The sequence below is a fragment of the Symsagittifera roscoffensis genome, chromosome 9, assembly GCF_963678635.1.
Source record: "Symsagittifera roscoffensis chromosome 9, txSymRosc1.1, whole genome shotgun sequence".
Taxonomy (NCBI): Eukaryota; Metazoa; Xenacoelomorpha; order Acoela; family Convolutidae; genus Symsagittifera; species Symsagittifera roscoffensis.
In genome coordinates this window covers 31,345,820-31,364,425 of record NC_087070.1, presented here as the reverse complement: position 1 = coordinate 31,364,425, position 18,606 = coordinate 31,345,820, and the positions used below count along the sequence as shown (strand labels likewise).

General features: G+C 35.9%; 2 protein-coding genes and 1 non-coding gene across 5 annotated transcripts in view; all 3 read left to right on the top strand.

Annotated features, from left to right (window-relative positions):
* The window catches only part of LOC134854228 (hypoxanthine-guanine phosphoribosyltransferase-like), a 449,675-nt gene that overhangs the window by 301,785 nt on the left and 129,284 nt on the right, over positions 1–18,606 (top strand). The gene's annotated exons all lie outside the window — the stretch shown is intronic.
* LOC134854051 (uncharacterized protein DDB_G0284459-like) overlaps positions 1–18,606 on the top strand; it is a 42,881-nt gene that overhangs the window by 16,383 nt on the left and 7,892 nt on the right. For 2 of the 3 annotated variants that reach the window (XM_063870121.1, XM_063870123.1), the window contains exons 3-8: positions 8,618–8,716; positions 13,433–13,550; positions 15,035–15,139; positions 15,459–15,667; positions 15,931–16,050; positions 16,649–16,783. In XM_063870121.1, coding sequence (XP_063726191.1) covers positions 8,618–8,716; positions 13,433–13,550; positions 15,035–15,139; positions 15,459–15,667; positions 15,931–16,050; positions 16,649–16,783 — 786 coding nt within the window. The remainder of the gene's footprint in view (positions 1–8,617; positions 8,717–13,432; positions 13,551–15,034; positions 15,140–15,458; positions 15,668–15,930; positions 16,051–16,648; positions 16,784–18,606) is intronic. The other variant, XM_063870122.1, reaches the window with a different exon arrangement.
* LOC134854931 (small nucleolar RNA U3) lies at positions 11,424–11,613 on the top strand. Its single transcript, XR_010164441.1, has one exon. It is a non-coding gene; the product is annotated as a small nucleolar RNA U3 (small nucleolar RNA).

The window sequence follows — 18,606 nt, the reverse complement described above, 5'->3', positions numbered from 1 at the left end:
ACCTATAACCTATTTTAATACATAGCCAATAGACTCGATTTTCTTTCTACTCCTTATCTTAAAACATGGGGGTCTACGAGTACCCCCCTCTGCTCACTCTTCAATTAGCTAATTAGTCAAGATCATGAGCAAATTGTCAAATCTACATCTAATTGTCCCCGATCAAGGGCAAAATGAAACAAATTTTGTAATTGAAAATTTTTGTTGTACATAAAAAAAACTATGCAAAAATCGGATTCATCTAGCATGTGCCACTTCTGATGATTGATGTTTGCATGTTTTTCCTATCGTTTTGAATTAGATTTCTTTTCAGTGAGAAAGTTATATCTGTTTTAAAGCTAACTCGTAAATATGTGTATAAAAATTCTAATAAGAATTCTCTGTGAAAATTGAATCACTTGCACATTTCTACTATAAATGCATTTCTTAATATCAGGTTTTATGTTGTTAAGTCAGTAAACCGATGCATCAAAAACCAAAAATGGGCAGACCAGATCAAATAACGAAAAATGCACTTTGATTCTAGACTTTATGCGACTTGAACACTAAAACTTTTCCCATAACAGGGTCTTTTTAGTGCTTTGGGAGAACTCGAAACATCACTTTGCTCGACCTTAAAAAAAGGTCGACAAAATTTTCAAAATTTTTCGAAAATCTCCCCCCCCCCCCCCCCCTTCGCGAAAATCCTAGATCCGCCCCTGATTATAATCCATTATAATGGATTATAGTCTATTTAAAATCCGTTTTAAATTATTATAATGGATTAAAATCTCTGTTTGTTTTGCAATTTCATTTGCAAAATTTGCATCATTTCTGCGTTTTCACGACCTACTTGCAATCCAGATCTACTCATTTTGAAATATAGGGCATTTTTACCGCTACGTTACCGCCCCCACGCTTACCCGAACCACACCCCCTCCCCCAGTTTACATCTCCCATATTTACCACCCCCACGTTATGTCCCCAACCCTTTGCCAAATTGCCACCCCCCCCCCCCCCCCACCGCATTTACACATTTACAAACCATCCCATCCCCTACATTTATTTACACATTTACCAATCCCTCGCTTCCAAATTTGCCTTTCCTCCACATTTCTACCCTTCCCCCACTCCCACATCCACAATCCCCCCTCACACACGTTTAGACTACCTCCCCTACTTTTATCCCTATCCCCAAGCCTGCGCCCCATTATATTGATTATAAAAGATTAAAATGGATTTTATTGATTTGACAAAAATTTAGAAAACAATCCAATTTTATAATAGATCTTGTGAGTTTTTTAGAGACAGACAATGAAAATCCATTATAAAGGATTATTATTCATGAAACTCCGGTGCGGGAATTCTTGCTGTAGTCTTTTTTATTTTAAGTATCGTAATAAAATTATTTCAAATGTAGTTTAGAATGCAAAAGAAGCTTCTCGTAAACTCTGTAAGTCTGTAGAACAAATGGTCTGAGCTTAGACTCTGCGCACTAAAGTTTCGTAAGATAAAAAAGTCAATTCCAAATTGTTCTGCCAGTTTTTTCTTTTCACGTTGCCATTCATAGTCTAAAACCCAAAGCTAGTTTTCAACCCGCATCCAAGTTTAGGCGTAAATAATCGATTATAACGGATTATTGTGATGATATTTTCAAGATTATAATTGATTATAAATACCAAAATTAGGTCTTTAAAGGATTTATTATCAATTATAATCGTGATATTTTCCAAAAGGTTATAATCTCCAAAAAGTTATAATTGATTATAGTTCCAACAGAAAACCTCTTATAATCGATTATAATCGATTATATAATCATAATAATAATATTAACAAAGGATTTAGGAATATAATCCACGGGTTCGCATAAAACCCAGTCACTGCATTGTTCAAAGATTAGTTTTCAGTTAAAAATGTATGTTTCTTCAGGTCTTTACAGTTGTTACATTCGCATAAAATGCGCCAAGTGCATGTGTCTGATTCGTTGTAGCGAGTTTTGAAAAACTTTGTGTACATTCCTAGAAGTCTGTTTTTGCATTCTGGGTCAATACGTCACATTTGAAGTATTCGTTGTACAGATTAGCAAGACGACATGCCCGAAACCAGAAATCCGACTCACACTTCTTTAGACGCATTTGTTTGCAGACGAAATTTCGTGTCATTTGAGCTCTTCGGTTTCCAATGTCAGTGATGCTTACATGGCTTCTCCAGTCGATGTCAAATTTTCCAGCTAGTATTTTGCAAAAAGCAGTCCAACATGAAGCTCTTTGTATAGAGACAAAGGAAAAATGTTAAGTTTCACGAGTTTGTCTTTATAGGAGATATGGCTATTGCTTGTCATGAAAATATTCGATTATAATTGTCATATTTTCCAAGAGATTATAATCTATTATAATCGATTATAATCAAGATATTATCCAAGAGAGTATAATCTTTTATAATCCATTATAATTGATTATAGATCATACAGAAAACCATTGATAATCGATTATAGGGCGTTATAATTCCTGACTTTTTCAAAAAAAATTTGGTGAAAAAATTAATTATAAAAATTAATTTAAAAAAGAATATAATGATAGAATATTCAATATAAACATATTTAAAGCGAGTTGAAGGATTTAATCAATATTCATTAAGTAAGTTTTATCATTAACGACTCATATGTTGTTCTCTTGTTCCGTGCCTCGGGCAGAAGGTAGGTGCAGGTGAAGAGGGTGACCGAAGAGTTGGGTGCCTTGAGCAGGAGTTTGGTGCAGGTGAAGAGGGTTATCGAAGAGTTGGGTGTATTAAGTTGGGGGCTTATATTAAGGGCCTTTTATCGAAATAATTCGGGGCTTAAGCAAAAAAAAAATAAAAAATATTTAGGGGGCGAATTATGATGTAAGGGTATCTTCTAAAATTTTTGTAACTAAATTTTTTTTTCATATCAAATAGATTACTTTTGTCTCGCTCTATCGTCTTCGGCGGTCATATTTAATTGGTATGACTCATGCTAAAACCCATTCAATTTCTAACTCATTTCATGCTTTTTTGGTTTTTTTTGACATGTTAAATTTCAAAACTTTCGATATTCGAAATTTCATAAATCTAATAGTACAAAAAACCTATTATAATCGATAATAATCGGTTATAATTGCTTGAATTATATCTTACAAAATAATCGATTATAATTGATTATACTTTAACTGAAATTTAGCATACTTTAATACGGATTTCAAGAGATTATAAATGATTAATAATTGATTATATAATAGACTTTTTTTACATTTTCAATAAGACAGCTACTAAAATCATAATAAAATCAAATATTATCTCTTGAAACTGGGTGCAGGAATCTCTTTCAATTACAAGACTTTTCAAAAGTTTCAAATAGTTTATGAACTAATAACATATACTTTATCAAAAACCTTCTTTATTTTTGGAACAACAACAGTGGTCAAAGTATTCTATGAAAGCTCCAATTTTTTCTGGAATCCGAATAATTCGTTTAAAAAATGTTTTCATATTGTCTTGTTGCTCGTATGTGTAGACAATGTTATCGGTAAAACTTACACAATTTAATTTTTTTCGCAGTAGAAGTCAAGCAAATGCTCATAAGCAAGCTGTAAACTTTCAGTCAAAATTATCAGGCAGGGTTGAGTAAAAAAAATTTTTTTGCCCACCAAAATCAATTAATTTAATGGTTTTGCTTCATTTGAAATTTTTAGTCTTTTGGGAAACAAGATTTGTCGAACCTCATGCTCCAATCAACAAACACTGATTGCAAAAATATTAGAAAGCTTTAGTTTCCCGAAAAGTTCCCCGGTAAAAAATAGCCAATTTCGCTCTGCGATATGGTATAAATTAGAAAACAAAGTGATCGGACAAAGCAGTAAAAATGGTAAATAGTGAAGTGTTTCTTCCAAAAAACCTAATTTGACCTCCCCCGTTTTAAGTAGAATTCGAGTTTTGTCAAATTAAACTGAGAGTTATTCAAATTACTCTTCTTCGCTCCAGTCGCGACCAGTTAACTCAAAATATTCTTCCTGAGAGACGGTCCAAAGAGAAGATCCAAACTGGACCTAGACCCGGGTACAGGTCCAGATCCAGATGCCTGGATAGACGATGAGTAATAATGAAAACAATGGCAAATTGAAGCAAAGAGAACCGGTTGCTGTGCAAGCAGCACAGAATGTTCCGACCATATTCTTAATAAGATACATAAGTTTTTCTTTTTTTTCCTATAATAGTGCCGTTTCATGGGCATGGTGCGTGTTATACCTTCGTTAGGTGAGCTATAATCTATGTCGTTATGAATTTGTGGAGATTTTTGTTAAGATAAGAATAAAACAAGAAAAGATAACTTAAATTCAAATTGCTATGTTTAAGTCTGGCTGACACTGACCTGGAATCTTTTGAGGGACAGTGCCTCATAGGAACTACTACATATGTCATTACGTATAAATAGGTATTTAATCATCAGACTTCTATATGTTAATCAATGTCAGTTAAGTTTATAATATGTAATCATTACCAACTGGTAGTTCTAGCACCTAAATCTTTATCATTCATTTGGATGTTTTGCTATAATATCCGTACGGATAACATTTCCCTCTTTTTGATTAAGTGAATATCTCACTTGTCCTTTCTTTTCTTTTCCAATGGCTTTTGTGGCTTTTTCATTTTATGCATTCTTCTCCGCTTGTACCGTAGTATGTGCGCCAACCTGTTCATGTTGCTCCGTAATGTCTTCTTTCTCTCGTTGGAATGTCATCGAAAATTCCCGAACCGATGAAATGGAATGAAGTATGTTCATTGCCTCTCGAATTTCTTGCTGAAGGATTCCTCTGTTGTTTGAGGTTTGTCTAGAATGTACCGGGAGCTTAATTTTATTCTCGTTGTGCTGTCGCTTGTGCTTTCGTATCTTGTGTTTTCTGGGTTTGCCGCTTCCATGTGGATTTCTGTGCACATGAGTTCCTCGGAGGAAATTTGTGACGGGACGGTGTCGGGTATCGGATTGGCGTCGACTTGTTGGTTTTCAGCTGGCTGATCTGGGGAACTGACGTCGGCTGTAGCGAGTTCGACGTGTGCTACCAAACAAGGTTCGGAGGCATTTGAGATTTGAGCTATGGGAATAGCGTTTCCCAGTTTTGTGGCCAGTGGGCCCTTTCTCTGTCTTGATGATCGTCGTATCTCGGGAGATTTTTGTTCGGGTGTGGCTTTTATGTCTATTCATTTTGTGGCTGGTTTATCTGGTGACGGTGTTTTTTCGTCCTGGTCGGTATCTGACGATAGTGAAAGGGAAGTGTCGCATTCAAATTGGATTTTTGTCAGGTCAATTTTTGGTTTTTTCTTAGGGCTCATTTTTCCTGATGGTTTTGTTTGTTGTTGCCGCTGCGTTTTCGGGTACTTGTTTAGTTGTTTTGGGCTTTGTGGTAGTTTTGGTTTTCTGTTGAAGGTACTGAACAGCATCGGTGGTCCCAAGGCTTTTCGATTCAGCGATTGTTGTTTAATGTACTTATTTAATCATCAGACTTCTATATGTTAATCAATGTCAGTTCAGTTTATATTATGTAATCTTTACCAACTGGTAGTTCTAGCACCTAAATCTATATCATTCATGAAGGGTGTTTTGCTATAATATCCGTACGGATAACAGTGTGAAAAAAAGATCTGTGCTAAACATAGAATTTAGACATGTCTGACAATCACAAAAACAAAACAAGCACATGGGACATTAATTTTCTCAAATTGAAAGAAAAACAAAAAAAACTAAGATTGCCCCAAAAAACTTCTAAAAGCTATAACATCGCGTCACATGTTTAAAACTGACGACCTTGCGAGGATAATCCCGTACAAATTTATCATCTTTTGCGTATCTTGTTTGTAAACTATTCCCCCCTATGGTACCTTAAAACGAATCTCTCTCTCTCTCTCTCTCTCTCTCTCTCCAACACCCGCTCCCCCCTATAAAGACTCGCTCTCTCTCTCTCTCTCTCTCTCTCTCTCTCTCTCTCTCCCTCCAACTCCCGCTCCCCCCTATAAAGAAAGAATTGAACGATCAAGCTTATACGAATTTTGTACCTTGTTAACTATCCCCCCCTATTATTATGGGGGGAATTAACAAGATCCTCTTTTGCAATAGGAAGGGGGTGATAAATAACAGAGTCTTAAAGGACTTGTACTCGGAAATGAATAACATAGCGAAGATGAGTCAATCAGACAAAATTGAAGATGAGTCAAAAACTTGACTGAGAGCAGGAGCGGATTTTTTGGGGGAAGGGGCTCAGGAATTCGATCCCCTCACAACAAAAGGATCCCCCTTTGGCGTTATTTAATGATGTCCATTTTCGGTGGACCAGTCTAAATTTTTTCAAGGCGGCAATATATACCAATTTCAATTTTGTAGGGGAGCGCTCGACAAAAAATCGCTATTTTTGGCTAAAAATTTTCAAAAATTGCCCAAAAACAGCATTTTTGATCTGTTGGAACCATTTCTAAACTAGTATTTATAACCATTTATATGGTGTCGCTTCATAGGCATGATGTGAAAAAAAGATCTGTGCTAAATCTAGAACTTAGACATGTCCGACAATCACAAAAAGAAAACAGGCAAATGGGACATTAATTTTCTCAAAAATGACAAGAAAACAAAAAAAAACTAAGATCGCCCCAAAAAACTTCTAAAAGTAAAAAACAGAAGTAAAACTAAACAACTATGACCTATCCTTCCATAAAAATTCTGCTTGCTTGCTATAATTGTTCGAATTTTAAACTACAACTCAAAAAAAAAACAAACCAGTTTTTCTCGACACTATGAAGATTTTTTGATGTCGTTCGAATTGTTCAAATCAAGGCTGAAAGGGTTTTCAATGTATCATGTTTTACCATTCTGATGATTACTCGTAGCAACTTTTCTAAAAACGAAATAAGCCCTGTCGCTCGCTTTTCTCGCTCATAATGAGACGAAAAATCAAAAATTTGAACCTGTTTTTTTTCGAAACTGGGACAGTTTTTTTGGAAATTTTAAATGTCGTTTGAATCACGACTGATAGGCTTTTAATATGTTGGATCACTGGCTACCCTCAGATGGTAGTACCTGATTTTGCGGGGAAAACAAAAAAAAACACTGAACACGCCCAAATAAAGGGAACAACAAATTATCAAGTTCACCGTAAATTTTGTTTTATTATGTATTTATTTTGCCCTTATTTTGACTTCGCAAATATTCAAATAGGGATTTTGGAGAAACTGAAAAATCAAAGAAAAAAAATTGCAAAGTCTCAGCGAATAAATGTTTTTGGTATTTATGTTTTCAATTGAGAATTATAGAAGATATCAGGAAATGAAACGTTGATACATTAAACGAATAATGAAATTTTGATGGTATAATAGTTTAAATTAATTATAATGGTGTAAAAGATCTTTGCAATAAATTATAATGGATTAATTTTGCGTTCTTCGAAAAAAATAGTATCTAAATCATTATGATTGATTATAAAAAGGATGTTGTAGCTCTAAACAATATAGTAAAATTATATTCTGGAACAGGTCACAAAATAAGCATTGAAGTAATTGAGTATTAATTCCTTATATTAAGTCATTTGTGAAAACCTGTGAACGTCCAAAATGGAATAAACTTACTTAGCGTCATAAAAACTGATTGCTTGAAAAAAAATTCAAGAACACTATTTCTTTTTCACTGAAATATGAATTATCTTGAAATTTGCTCGGAAATGCAAAAGCCTCCTATATGACATCCTTGGAGTAGTTTTGATGCTATTAATCATTGGTAGAAAAAAAAAGATCTGCTGAGAACACCTGCTTTTGTGTTTTGCTCGTTAGTTGGGAAAACATTACATAAAAAAGAGTCATAAATTCTACATTGTTAAAGGCATCGCTATATTTTACACGAACAGCCCATAAATAATATACGATATGATCATCAAAGACTGCTGGCGTATAAAATTATATCACATTTGATTTTTTGATCCACACTTAGATTTAATTTGTTCACCTGTCGGTTGATACGCGGCCTGCCTTCAGTGCAATAAATTGGGAATCATCAGCTTATCGTTACCTGATTTCGTCTGGATAACCAGTTCAAAATACAGTTAGTTTCAGAAACTTGTTTATTTTTTCTGACATTTTACAAAGCTGCTGCTCTAAATTTTCAATTGTAAAAGGTCAATAAATGAAAGTCAAGACACTTATTAAGGTCGTTAGGTTAAAAAGTTTTAACGCCTTTTCTTAGCAACTGAATTTGAATTGAACTTCAAAGTTTTCAAAGTCATTTGCTAAAAGAAAGACAAATCCGTCCTTCAATTTTCGCAAAAAAACGTGAATGGTTTCTAGCTTAAAAAAAATACTTTGATCCCAAGTTGCTCTATTTCCTTGAGTTTATTGACAATTATCCAACATTCGGTACTTTTCTGTTTCCCGTGAAAGCTATCACACACACACACACACACACGCACACACACACACACACAAAAAAAAACAAGCTATAAGTTCAATCAATAATTTATTAATTGAATGATGTCAATTATTGTGCTCGTGTTCATTACTTGATTCGCTCTTGATCTCGCTGCAAAATACAATTACCTGTTACATAATTGAGTGTCACCTAATTATATAATACATAGTATTGATTGTATAGCAGAAGGAGCGGAGGAGTCGGGTGCCGAAGAAGACGAGAGTGGACGTGAGTCACGACAAGGACTACCTGCACACAGTGCCCAAGTCTAGAATATACCAGGTAGGCTGTGTGATCAGAACAGATCATTGCACAACCCATTATGTGATATCCATTACCAAACCTCCTTTAACTAAAACACTCTTAACACATATCCAGGGGTGACTTCAAGAGATGCGACCTCCTCACCGGCTAAAGAAATACCTTTTTTAAAAGTCGATATTTTGCAAAATTTTTTGAAATCCACTCCTTTGAAAAAAATTGAGATCCACTCATGTTAAATAATTTCATATCAGCCAATCGATATTCCATAATTCCAATTTTGGACATATTTTGCCCCAAGGGAACAGATTTCGTCCCACTGCAGATTTCGTCCTGGGAAAAAACTGACAAATTTGGTCCTACTTTGAGAATCCAGCAACTTTCGTAACTCGATTACTTAGGATGGCTCAATGCTCACAGTCAACAACAAGCTGACACGTGTTGCGAGCTTGAAATATCAAAACACGGGCAGTTCATGAAAACGCCTGGCGGTCATCGGCGCATGATCGCCGTCGCGTGCAAAGCGCTCCCACTACCAGCCCACTGGGCGATAACTGTTAAGTAAGTCGAAACCAGCAGCAGGAGGAAATCGGTCCTTTAAATTTTAGAATCAATTTGTTGTGAGAGAAAATCGGGGACGACCATTTTGCTCGTGAGCCACATCTCTTCTTGTCCCGATGTATTATCAACTTAATTTTAGTTATCTATCTCTTTTGCTTTCACAAACCGAAACAAGTCTGCTCGTATCAAAGCGAAATCTTGAATGTTTCTACTATCTTTTTTTAAGTTAGATGTTCGATAAAAAATTTTGGTGAGCAAAAACAAAAAAAAATGGGAAAAATATGATGTTTTGTGCTGCGGAAACGTATCAGAAGACCTAAAAGGTTGCCTCAATTCGGGAAAGATTGATTTGTTTCACTGCACGCTATTTATAAGGGCAAAATAGATTGCACATTAGATAACCCAAATCGGCCATGTCAGCAGTTTTCACAAATTTACAAAAAATGATCACATGTGGTATATTTTTAAAAAATATATGAGCTCAGAACATTATTGATTTTCACATGATTGATGAAATTTTGTCAAAGATGGCTTGTACAAAAGTCGGAAAATTCTCGAAGAAAAAACTGCACTGGTTGCAAATATTCTATCATTTTTTTACACTAGCCAGCAGCGTAGTGCATTAGTACGAACCTTTTTCTTTTCTAACCTAACTCGCAAATAAAAGTGTTCTCTTAAAGTGTTAACTTAATTGGTGGCACTCTTGCTACAATCACGATCCGAGCATTTAAAATTTCAAAGCATCTGTTCTCTGCTTTATTTGTGTCAAGTGATTGTAATTTTTAAGCGTCCATGGCTGCGTGGTTAGTGTGTGAGAGTCAATGTCTCTAGGCGGTCAAATCAGATCAAATCAGAGACATAGTCAATTTTTTGCACTTTATAGAGCTGTTTTTTCTGTGTTCTGGCTAGTGTTTGCGAAGCGTATTGCGAAGCGTTTTTGTGTTCTGGCGTATTGAGTATGAACGATAAACAGTTTCATCGATCTTAGAGCCATATGAATAAATTGAACAAATGCAATGCCACAGAAACATATGTACTGTTCATGCACTTTCATCTATTCTGTAAAGTTCCTTGCAACATAAGACAGATGAAGTATCCGTCCATATAAAAAAAAAACTAAATGAAACTTCTGTTGGTCGGGTTGACATCGCTCTTTTTCAAAAATTGGAGCTCCTCGCAATCTGACCCAAAAGTTTTGACCCCTGCTGACCCAAAGAGTCACCTATTTGAGAACAATTTAAAAACCTCCAATTTGGCGACCCAAAAACTTTTCAAAAAGCACTTTGGTACTAAAATATAGTTATTTTACGAGGGGAGCGCGTGCAAAAAAAAACGAGATAATTACAAACTGAGATATTTATTCCATTCTCTATTTCCATTAACACTTAGCGCAGGCGGCGAATTAGCCCAGCTCAAAAATCGCTCCTCGCTGATTTGAAGCAAACTAATTTGAATCAGTCGAAACGTGTTTTCCTAATATTGTTTAGAATTTGTAAAAAGATCTTTCAGAAACTTGTTTGGAGTTTGGAAAATCAGTTCGGCCAGTGTGCATAAAAGAGTTGGAGTTTTCGAAATTTAAAGAAAATCTGAATCCAAAAGCAATCCATATTTTTTCCTAGAAACTCTTAGGTCCTCCCAGATCATAATTTTTAAACCAAATTGAATTCACTCAGCTCTCAGAAACTTTTTAAAACAATAAAAGAAGACGTAGGACGTCAAATTCGTTCTAATTGAAATTTTTAACAAATCAGAACCAAATGCTACCTCCAAATTTAACCAAAAGAGTCTCCTAATCAAAACCATATAACTCCTTAGGCTAGGGTTTTTGCATGTTTTCACGATTGTTGCGGCAAAAAAAACATAAGCAGACCCGGGCCATGAGCCGTTTTTGAGTCTCTTCAATTTTCAGAAATTAAATTTACAGACACATAGCTCACTGTTGTTATTCCAATTGACTTAGATTTTAAGAAAACAAAATGTGCCAATGAAATTTTTTTAAAAAATTTTGAACGCAAGTCATAAAGCATTCTTTTAAGTCGCTCAAAACTTGTACTAACACTTGCCAGCATCTTATATAAGTAACTCAAAGACGTAGACTTTGCGGTACAACGAAATGTGCTACTATGTGCTACATTATCGATAAGAGTAAAAAAAGCTTCAAAAAGTCAAGATCGTACTTTCAGGGATTATTTCTTGAGTGTGTATCTTGGCCTCTCGTGGCATCTGTGTCGACTGTCGTCAGCCCGAAGATGACAATTGGTGACTCCTAAAGCATGAGAAAGGCACAGCAGCTTTAATTCTGCTGTCGAAGATTGATCTCCCATTTTAGGAAATTTTGAATTCACCTTCTGAGGGCTTATAACACAAAATTAATATTCAAAGTTTAGAGTTTAATTGTTTTAACGTACTTGTACAGCGCGGTAAAACCTACTTGGGATGGCTCAATGCTCACAGTCAACAGCAAGCTGACACTTGTTGCAAGCTTGAAATATCAAAACACGGGCAGTTCATGAAAACGCCTGGTGGTCATCGGCGCATGAGCGCCGTCGCGTGCAAAGCGCTCCCACTACCAGCCCACTGGGCGATAACTGTTAAGTAAGTCGAAACCAGCAGCAGGAGCAAATCGGTCCTTTAAATTTTAGAATCAATTTGTTGTGAGAGAAAATCGGGGACAACCATTTTGCTCGTGAGCCACATCTCTTCTTGTCTCCGATGTATTATCAACTTATTTTTAGTTATCTATCTCTTTTGCTTTCACAAACTGAAACAAGTCTGCTCGTATCAAAGCGAAATCTTGAATGTTTCTACTATCTTTTTTTAAGTTAGATGTTCGATAAAAAATTTTGGTGAGCAAAAACAAAAAAAAATGGGAAAAATATGATGTTTTGTGCTGCGGAAATGTATTAGAAGAACTAAAAGATTGCCTCAATTCGGGAAAGATTGATTTATTTCACTGCCCGCTATTTATAAGGGCAAAATAGATTGCACATTAGATATCCCAAATCGGTCATGTCAGCAGTTTTCACAAGTTTACAAAAAATAATCACATTTTGTCAAAGATGGTTTGTACAAAAGTCGGAAAATTCTCGAAGAAAAACTGTACTGGTTTCAAATATTCTATCACTTTTTGAGGCAAACTAATTTGAGTCAGTCGAAACGTGTTTTTGTTAATATTGTTGAGAATTTCTAAAAAATCTTTCAGAAACGTGTTGAGTTTAGAAAATCAAATCGGCCAATGTGCATAAAAGAGTTGGAGTTTTCGAAATTCAAAGAAAATCCGAATCCAAAAGCAATCCGTATTTTTCCTAGAAACTCTTAAGTCCTCCCAGATCATAATTTTTATAACAAATTGAATTCACTCAGCTCTCAGAAACTTTTTAAAACAATAAAAGAAAACTTAGGACGTCAAATTTGTTCTAAATTGAGATTTTTAGCAAATCAGAACCAAATTTTACCTCCAAACTTAACCAAACTTCTGAGGGCTTATAACACAAAATTAATACTCAAAGTTTAGAGTTTAGTTGTCTTAACGTACTTGTTCAGCACGGTAAAACCTACTTCGGATGGCTCAATGCTCACAGTCAGAGAGTGGCACAGCAGCTTTAAGAGTGGCACACAGCATGAGAGTGGCACAGCAGCTTTAATTCTGCTGTCGATGATTGATCTCCAATTTAGGAAATTTTGAATTCACCTTCTGAGGGCCTATAACACAAAATTATTATTCAAAGTTTAGAGTTTAGTTGTCTTAACGTACTTGTTCAGCACGGTAAAACCTACTTCGGATGGCTCAATGCTCACAGTCAGAGAGTGGCACAGCAGCTTTAAGAGTGGCACACAGCATGAGAGTGGCACAGCAGCTTTAATTCTGCTGTCGATGATTGATCTCCAATTTAGGAAATTTTGAATTCACCTTCTGAGGGCTTATAACACAAAATTATTATTCAAAGTTTAGAGTTTAGTTGTTTAAACGTACTCCTTGAGCACGGTAAAACCTAGCCTTTTTGATGCACAATTGGTTTTTCAACCTGCTGACTAGAAAAATAAATGATATTCCGACTAAAAAATTGGGCCGAGAAGTTTGTTTGTCGTACCTTTTAATTTTGTGAGTAAAAAGTTGAGTGTAGTAATCCTTATCTTTTGACGTGATGATTCTTTCATAAATCCTGAGTGTATTAGGTTCTGCAATTGCGTGAAGAGAGAAAGAAAGAGGGAAAATTGAAATATCCGCTGGACGAGGACAAATTCTGGGAGGACATTCGCACTGGCAACAACCCCGTGGACGAAGAGATGAAACGTGAGTCTCATGACAACCCCCCGAATACTCTTCCACCGCGTATCCCACATCAACATCCATCCCCTACGCCCACTTGCTCATCTCGAGTTTCTTTGCGTCTTTTCTAATCGGGGGTCTAAATATTTCGTTCAACATCGCACCTCCTAAGTACTCGACGCTGCTAAATGTTTTAATTTTAGACTTCCTACTTTTCTCAAATTGCGGCAACATATCTACTGACAAGGGGCGGATTTGTAGGGGGGAGGGGGAGGGGGCGTGGGGAGTTCGACCTCCTGGCCACCCAAATGGTCCCGTCTTTGAGACTATTTTGGGACATCCACTTTTGGCCGACCGACGTTGCATAGTTCCACGGCGTTCTCGCAATGAGATTTCGTTTGGTTGTAAATGTAGTACTTTTTACAATGAATGGAATCTAATTTGCAAACAATTCATTAGATTATTATTGTTCCGACTTTCGATACGAAAGTAACGGAATATTTGTGCTCGGGGTGGGTTTTTTTCTTCAGACAAATTTCGACTTTTTAACTAGCCATTATTGACAGAACTTTTTTATATCATTCGAAAGGTATTGTTGTCCTGAGCTCAAATTTGCAAAAATGGGGGTTTAAAGATTGCCATTTTGACCAATTTGGGACAATTAACGCGCGATATATTTCGCGCTATTAACGCGTAAGCGGAGAGTTAATCCGTCTTAGAAATCGTTCCAAATTGGTTGAAAGAAGCTCATTTGCCATAATTGATTTGTTACAAGGAGCGAAATCTATCCTGTTGTACTTTATATGGCGTGTGGGGGGATAATTTTTATTTTAAAAATTCAAATTTTAGAAAAAAAAAATTTTCATTTTGTTTGATTTCATTTAATTTTTTAATGTTATTACTGCTCCATAAACCTTAAAAGGCAGTCGGAACATTCAGGGCTTCGCCCTGATATGAGCAGTCTTGTCATTATTACGTTGAAATGGATGTCCAATTAACCTACTCTTTGGCGCCAATATATGCTAATATTGAGCGGCGAGCGAGCGCGCGCTGAAAAAACGCAATTTTTGGAAAAAATTTGCCCGCAGCACAGAAAATTTGACTACAATAGGGTCTTTATAGTGACTTGGGAAAACTCAGAAAAAGAGATCCGACAAAATCCTAGATCCGCCCTTGATACTGATTATGCACGAGCATTAAGGCATACAGTAGCGTGTACAAAAATTTTCATCTTTGAAAACCCAGAATGACAATATTTGGTAAACTTTTCTATGACCCTGGCAATTTATTGAAGAAGAAAACGCCGTTTTTGAGTGCTTTTGGATTATAAATATGTGCTTTTGGCACGGAAGGTGCTCTTCAGGTTATTTTTGTGTTGGTCCTGGTTGCAATTTATGAATCATTGAGATTTGAAACTTTGAAATTGCGGTATCATTCTGTTTCGAGTTCAATATGCGTCAAGGGCGTTGCAATATCATTCGCTATAAATATACGATATTGTCGTCAAGGTCTCAAGTCCGCCAAAAAAGTGGATACCCAGCGGGACGTGCTACAAGTTTGGCATAGAGAGACGTATGCCAAGAGTCCCGAAAAAGTCTTTCTCAGACTCAAAGGTTTGATAGTTGTGTGCATGTCAAACTAAGCTTAGATGGACAATTAACCGGTGATCGATTAGCCGAACAGTTACTGCACTTCAACATCAGCTGTATTTCTGTTATAGACAAAAAACGTTCAAATTTCAAATTTTGCTGAGCCTTGTAGATTCATTTGTTGTTTTTTCATTTGCCGTTTTTGTTGAAAGTACACACCAAACTGAATGGCTTAAGTTTTTGACAGTTAGATTAGTCCAATTAATCAACAATTAGATTTCATGCACTATGTATAAAACTATAATGTAATATTACGAAAAAAGTGCTCGATTTTTATTTACAGAAAAAATCCAGGACAAGAAAATGCAACAAGAAACAATTTCGAAGAAACGACAGCAAAAGCATGTCAATAGTGGCTATGAAAGAGAGAGCGCAGCTTCAAATGAAGACCCATCAACGGCTAGTAACATTTTCATGAGACTGCTGGATGGAAAAAGTGCAGTTCAACAGCAACAGCTAAACGAAGCTGAGCAGGAGGAGATTTCCGATCAGGTAAGCACAATTATTAAGGGATCTCTTTAATCTCTAACCGTTAGATTATTTCATTATAGGGGTGGGGGGATAGATTCGTTACTAGGTAGCCATAGATAGGGGGGGGGGTAGTTTATAATATTTTGAAATTGAAAATTCCAACGATGATCTTACATAGCCTGTGCTCGCTAAATCTCCGTAGAATGAAGTTAAAACCGGGCTCCTAGATTTTTAGCTGCTTGAATATATTCGAAAGCAGATAGCTGCAGACTCACTTATTTCAGCTTCCCAATCTGCTGAACATGCCGCAGTTCACGAAGAGAGGCAAGTCATCCAGAAGACGCTCAGTTGCCCCTCACCCTCCCCCTCCGGAGCCCGATCCCATTCTGGACGTGTTCAAGCGGGTCAGTTGATGCAAATTATTATTGTTATGCTACTCAATAGGCAGCTAAATGACCATTTTGGGGTTCTTCCAAAAAATTTTCTGGAATAAATTTTGTAAATAATAAACAAACTGTTTCCTTCTTGAAAACAATTTCACGATTAAAATTTATTATATCTTGATTATCATCTATCATCGTCATAGGTTGGATTCGTCGTCTTTGAAATCAAATTAGTTTCCTTCTTCTTTTTTGAGACTAAAATTGCTTTACAAGATTAAGATTGCTTGGAAATTTGCTGCCATTCAATCGAAATTACCATAAAATTCAGTTTTGGATTTTTTACATTGTCGTCGTAATTGATTCTCCGAGTTCTTCTAAAACACCGAAAACTTAATTTTGTTAAGACTGTCGGAGGAAAATTCTTGAGAAAAAACATGCCAACGGTCTAAAAGCATTTCAGGCAACTTTTCTGTTTTTTAAGTTACGTTAAGTTAGGACGATTTGTTGACGAGCTGTACGGGCTGTTTAATTCTTTGCGGAGAGCCGATGTTATAACCTTGATTGAGAACTAATTGCAGTTTTTTCTCACTTTTTTAAATTCTAGCTATCTAAATTTTAGCCTGAGTTGCCCAAGTTCAAGTCTTTGGAGATTGGGACTGACACGGAGACCGTGTTGGAGAAGGAACACCAGGTGCACTTAGAGGAGCTGGAGAGAGAGCAGAGAGACAAAGACAGACTCAGACAGAAGAAACAGGTACTGCGGCTGCTGTTGCTGTTGCTGTTGTTGTTGTTGTTGTTGTTGTTGTTGTTGTTGTTGTTGTTGTTGTTGTTGTTGTTGTTGTTGTTGCTGTTGTTGTTGTTGTTGTTGTTGTTGTTGTTGTTGTTGTTGTTGTTGTTGTTGTTGTTGTTGTTGTTGTTGTTGTTGTTGTTGTTGTTGTTGTTGTTGTTGTTGTTGTTGTTGTTGTTGTTGTTGTTGTTGTTGTTGTTGTTGTTGTTGTTGTTGTTGTTGTTGTTGTTGTTGTTGTTGTTGTTGTTGTTGTTGTTGTTGTTGTTGTTGTTGTTGTTGTTGTTGTTGTTGTTGTTGTTGTTGTTGTTGTTGTTGTTGTTGTTGTTGTTGTTGTTGTTGTTGTTGTTGTTGTTGTTGTTGTTGTTGTTGTTGTTGTTGTTGTTGTTGTTGTTGTTGTTGTTGTTGTTGTTGTTGTTGTTGTTGTTGTTGTTGTTGTTGTTGTTGTTGTTGTTGTTGTTGTTGTTGTTGTTGTTGTTGTTGTTGTTGTTGTTGTTGTTGTTGTTGTTGTTGTTGTTGTTGTTGTTGTTGTTGTTGTTGTTGTTGTTGTTGTTGTTGTTGTTGTTGTTGTTGTTGTTGTTGTTGTTGTTGTTGTTGTTGTTGTTGTTGTTGTTGTTGTTGTTGTTGTTGTTGTTGTTGTTGTTGTTGTTGTTGTTGTTGTTGTTGTTGTTGTTGTTGTTGTTGTTGTTGTTGTTGTTGTTGTTGTTGTTGTTGTTGTTGTTGTTGTTGTTGTTGTTGTTGTTGTTGTTGTTGTTGTTGTTGTTGTTGTTGTTGTTGTTGTTGTTGTTGTTGTTGTTGTTGTTGTTGTTGTTGTTGTTGTTGTTGTTGTTGTTGTTGTTGTTGTTGTTGTTGTTGTTGTTGTTGTTGTTGTTGTTGTTGTTGTTGTTGTTGTTGTTGTTGTTGTTGTTGTTGTTGTTGTTGTTGTTGTTGTTGTTGTTGTTGTTGTTGTTGTTGTTGTTGTTGTTGTTGTTGTTGTTGTTGTTGTTGTTGTTGTTGTTGTTGTTGTTGTTGTTGTTGTTGTTGTTGTTGTTGTTGTTGTTGTTGTTGTTGTTGTTGTTGTTGTTGTTGTTGTTGTTGTTGTTGTTGTTGTTGTTGTTGTTGTTGTTGTTGTTGTTGTTGTTGTTGTTGTTGTTGTTGTTGTTGTTGTTGTTGTTGTTGTTGTTGTTGTTGTTGTTGTTGTTGTTGTTGTTGTTGTTGTTGTTGTTGTTGTTGTTGTTGTTGTTGTTGTTGTTGTTGTTGTTGTTGTTGTTGTTGTTGTTGTTGTTGTTGTTGTTGTTGTTGTTGTTGTTGTTGTTGTTGTTGTTGTTGTTGTTGTTGTTGTTGTTGTTGTTGTTGTTGTTGTTGTTGTTGTTGTTGTTGTTGTTGTTGTTGTTGTTGTTGTTGTTGTTGTTGTTGTTGTTGTTGTTGTTGTTGTTGTTGTTGTTGTTGTTGTTGTTGTTGTTGTTGTTGTTGTTGTTGTTGTTGTTGTTGTTGTTGTTGTTGTTGTTGTTGTTGTTGTTGTTGTTGTTGTTGTTGTTGTTGTTGTTGTTGTTGTTGTTGTTGTTGTTGTTGTTGTTGTTGTTGTTGTTGTTGTTGTTGTTGTTGTTGTTGTTGTTGTTGTTGTTGTTGTTGTTGTTGTTGTTGTTGTTGTTGTTGTTGTTGTTGTTGTTGTTGTTGTTGTTGTTGTTGTTGTTGTTGTTGTTGTTGTTGTTGTTGTTGTTGTTGTTGTTGTTGTTGTTGTTGTTGTTGTTGTTGTTGTTGTTGTTGTTGTTGTTGTTGTTGTTGTTGTTGTTGTTGTTGTTGTTGTTGTTGTT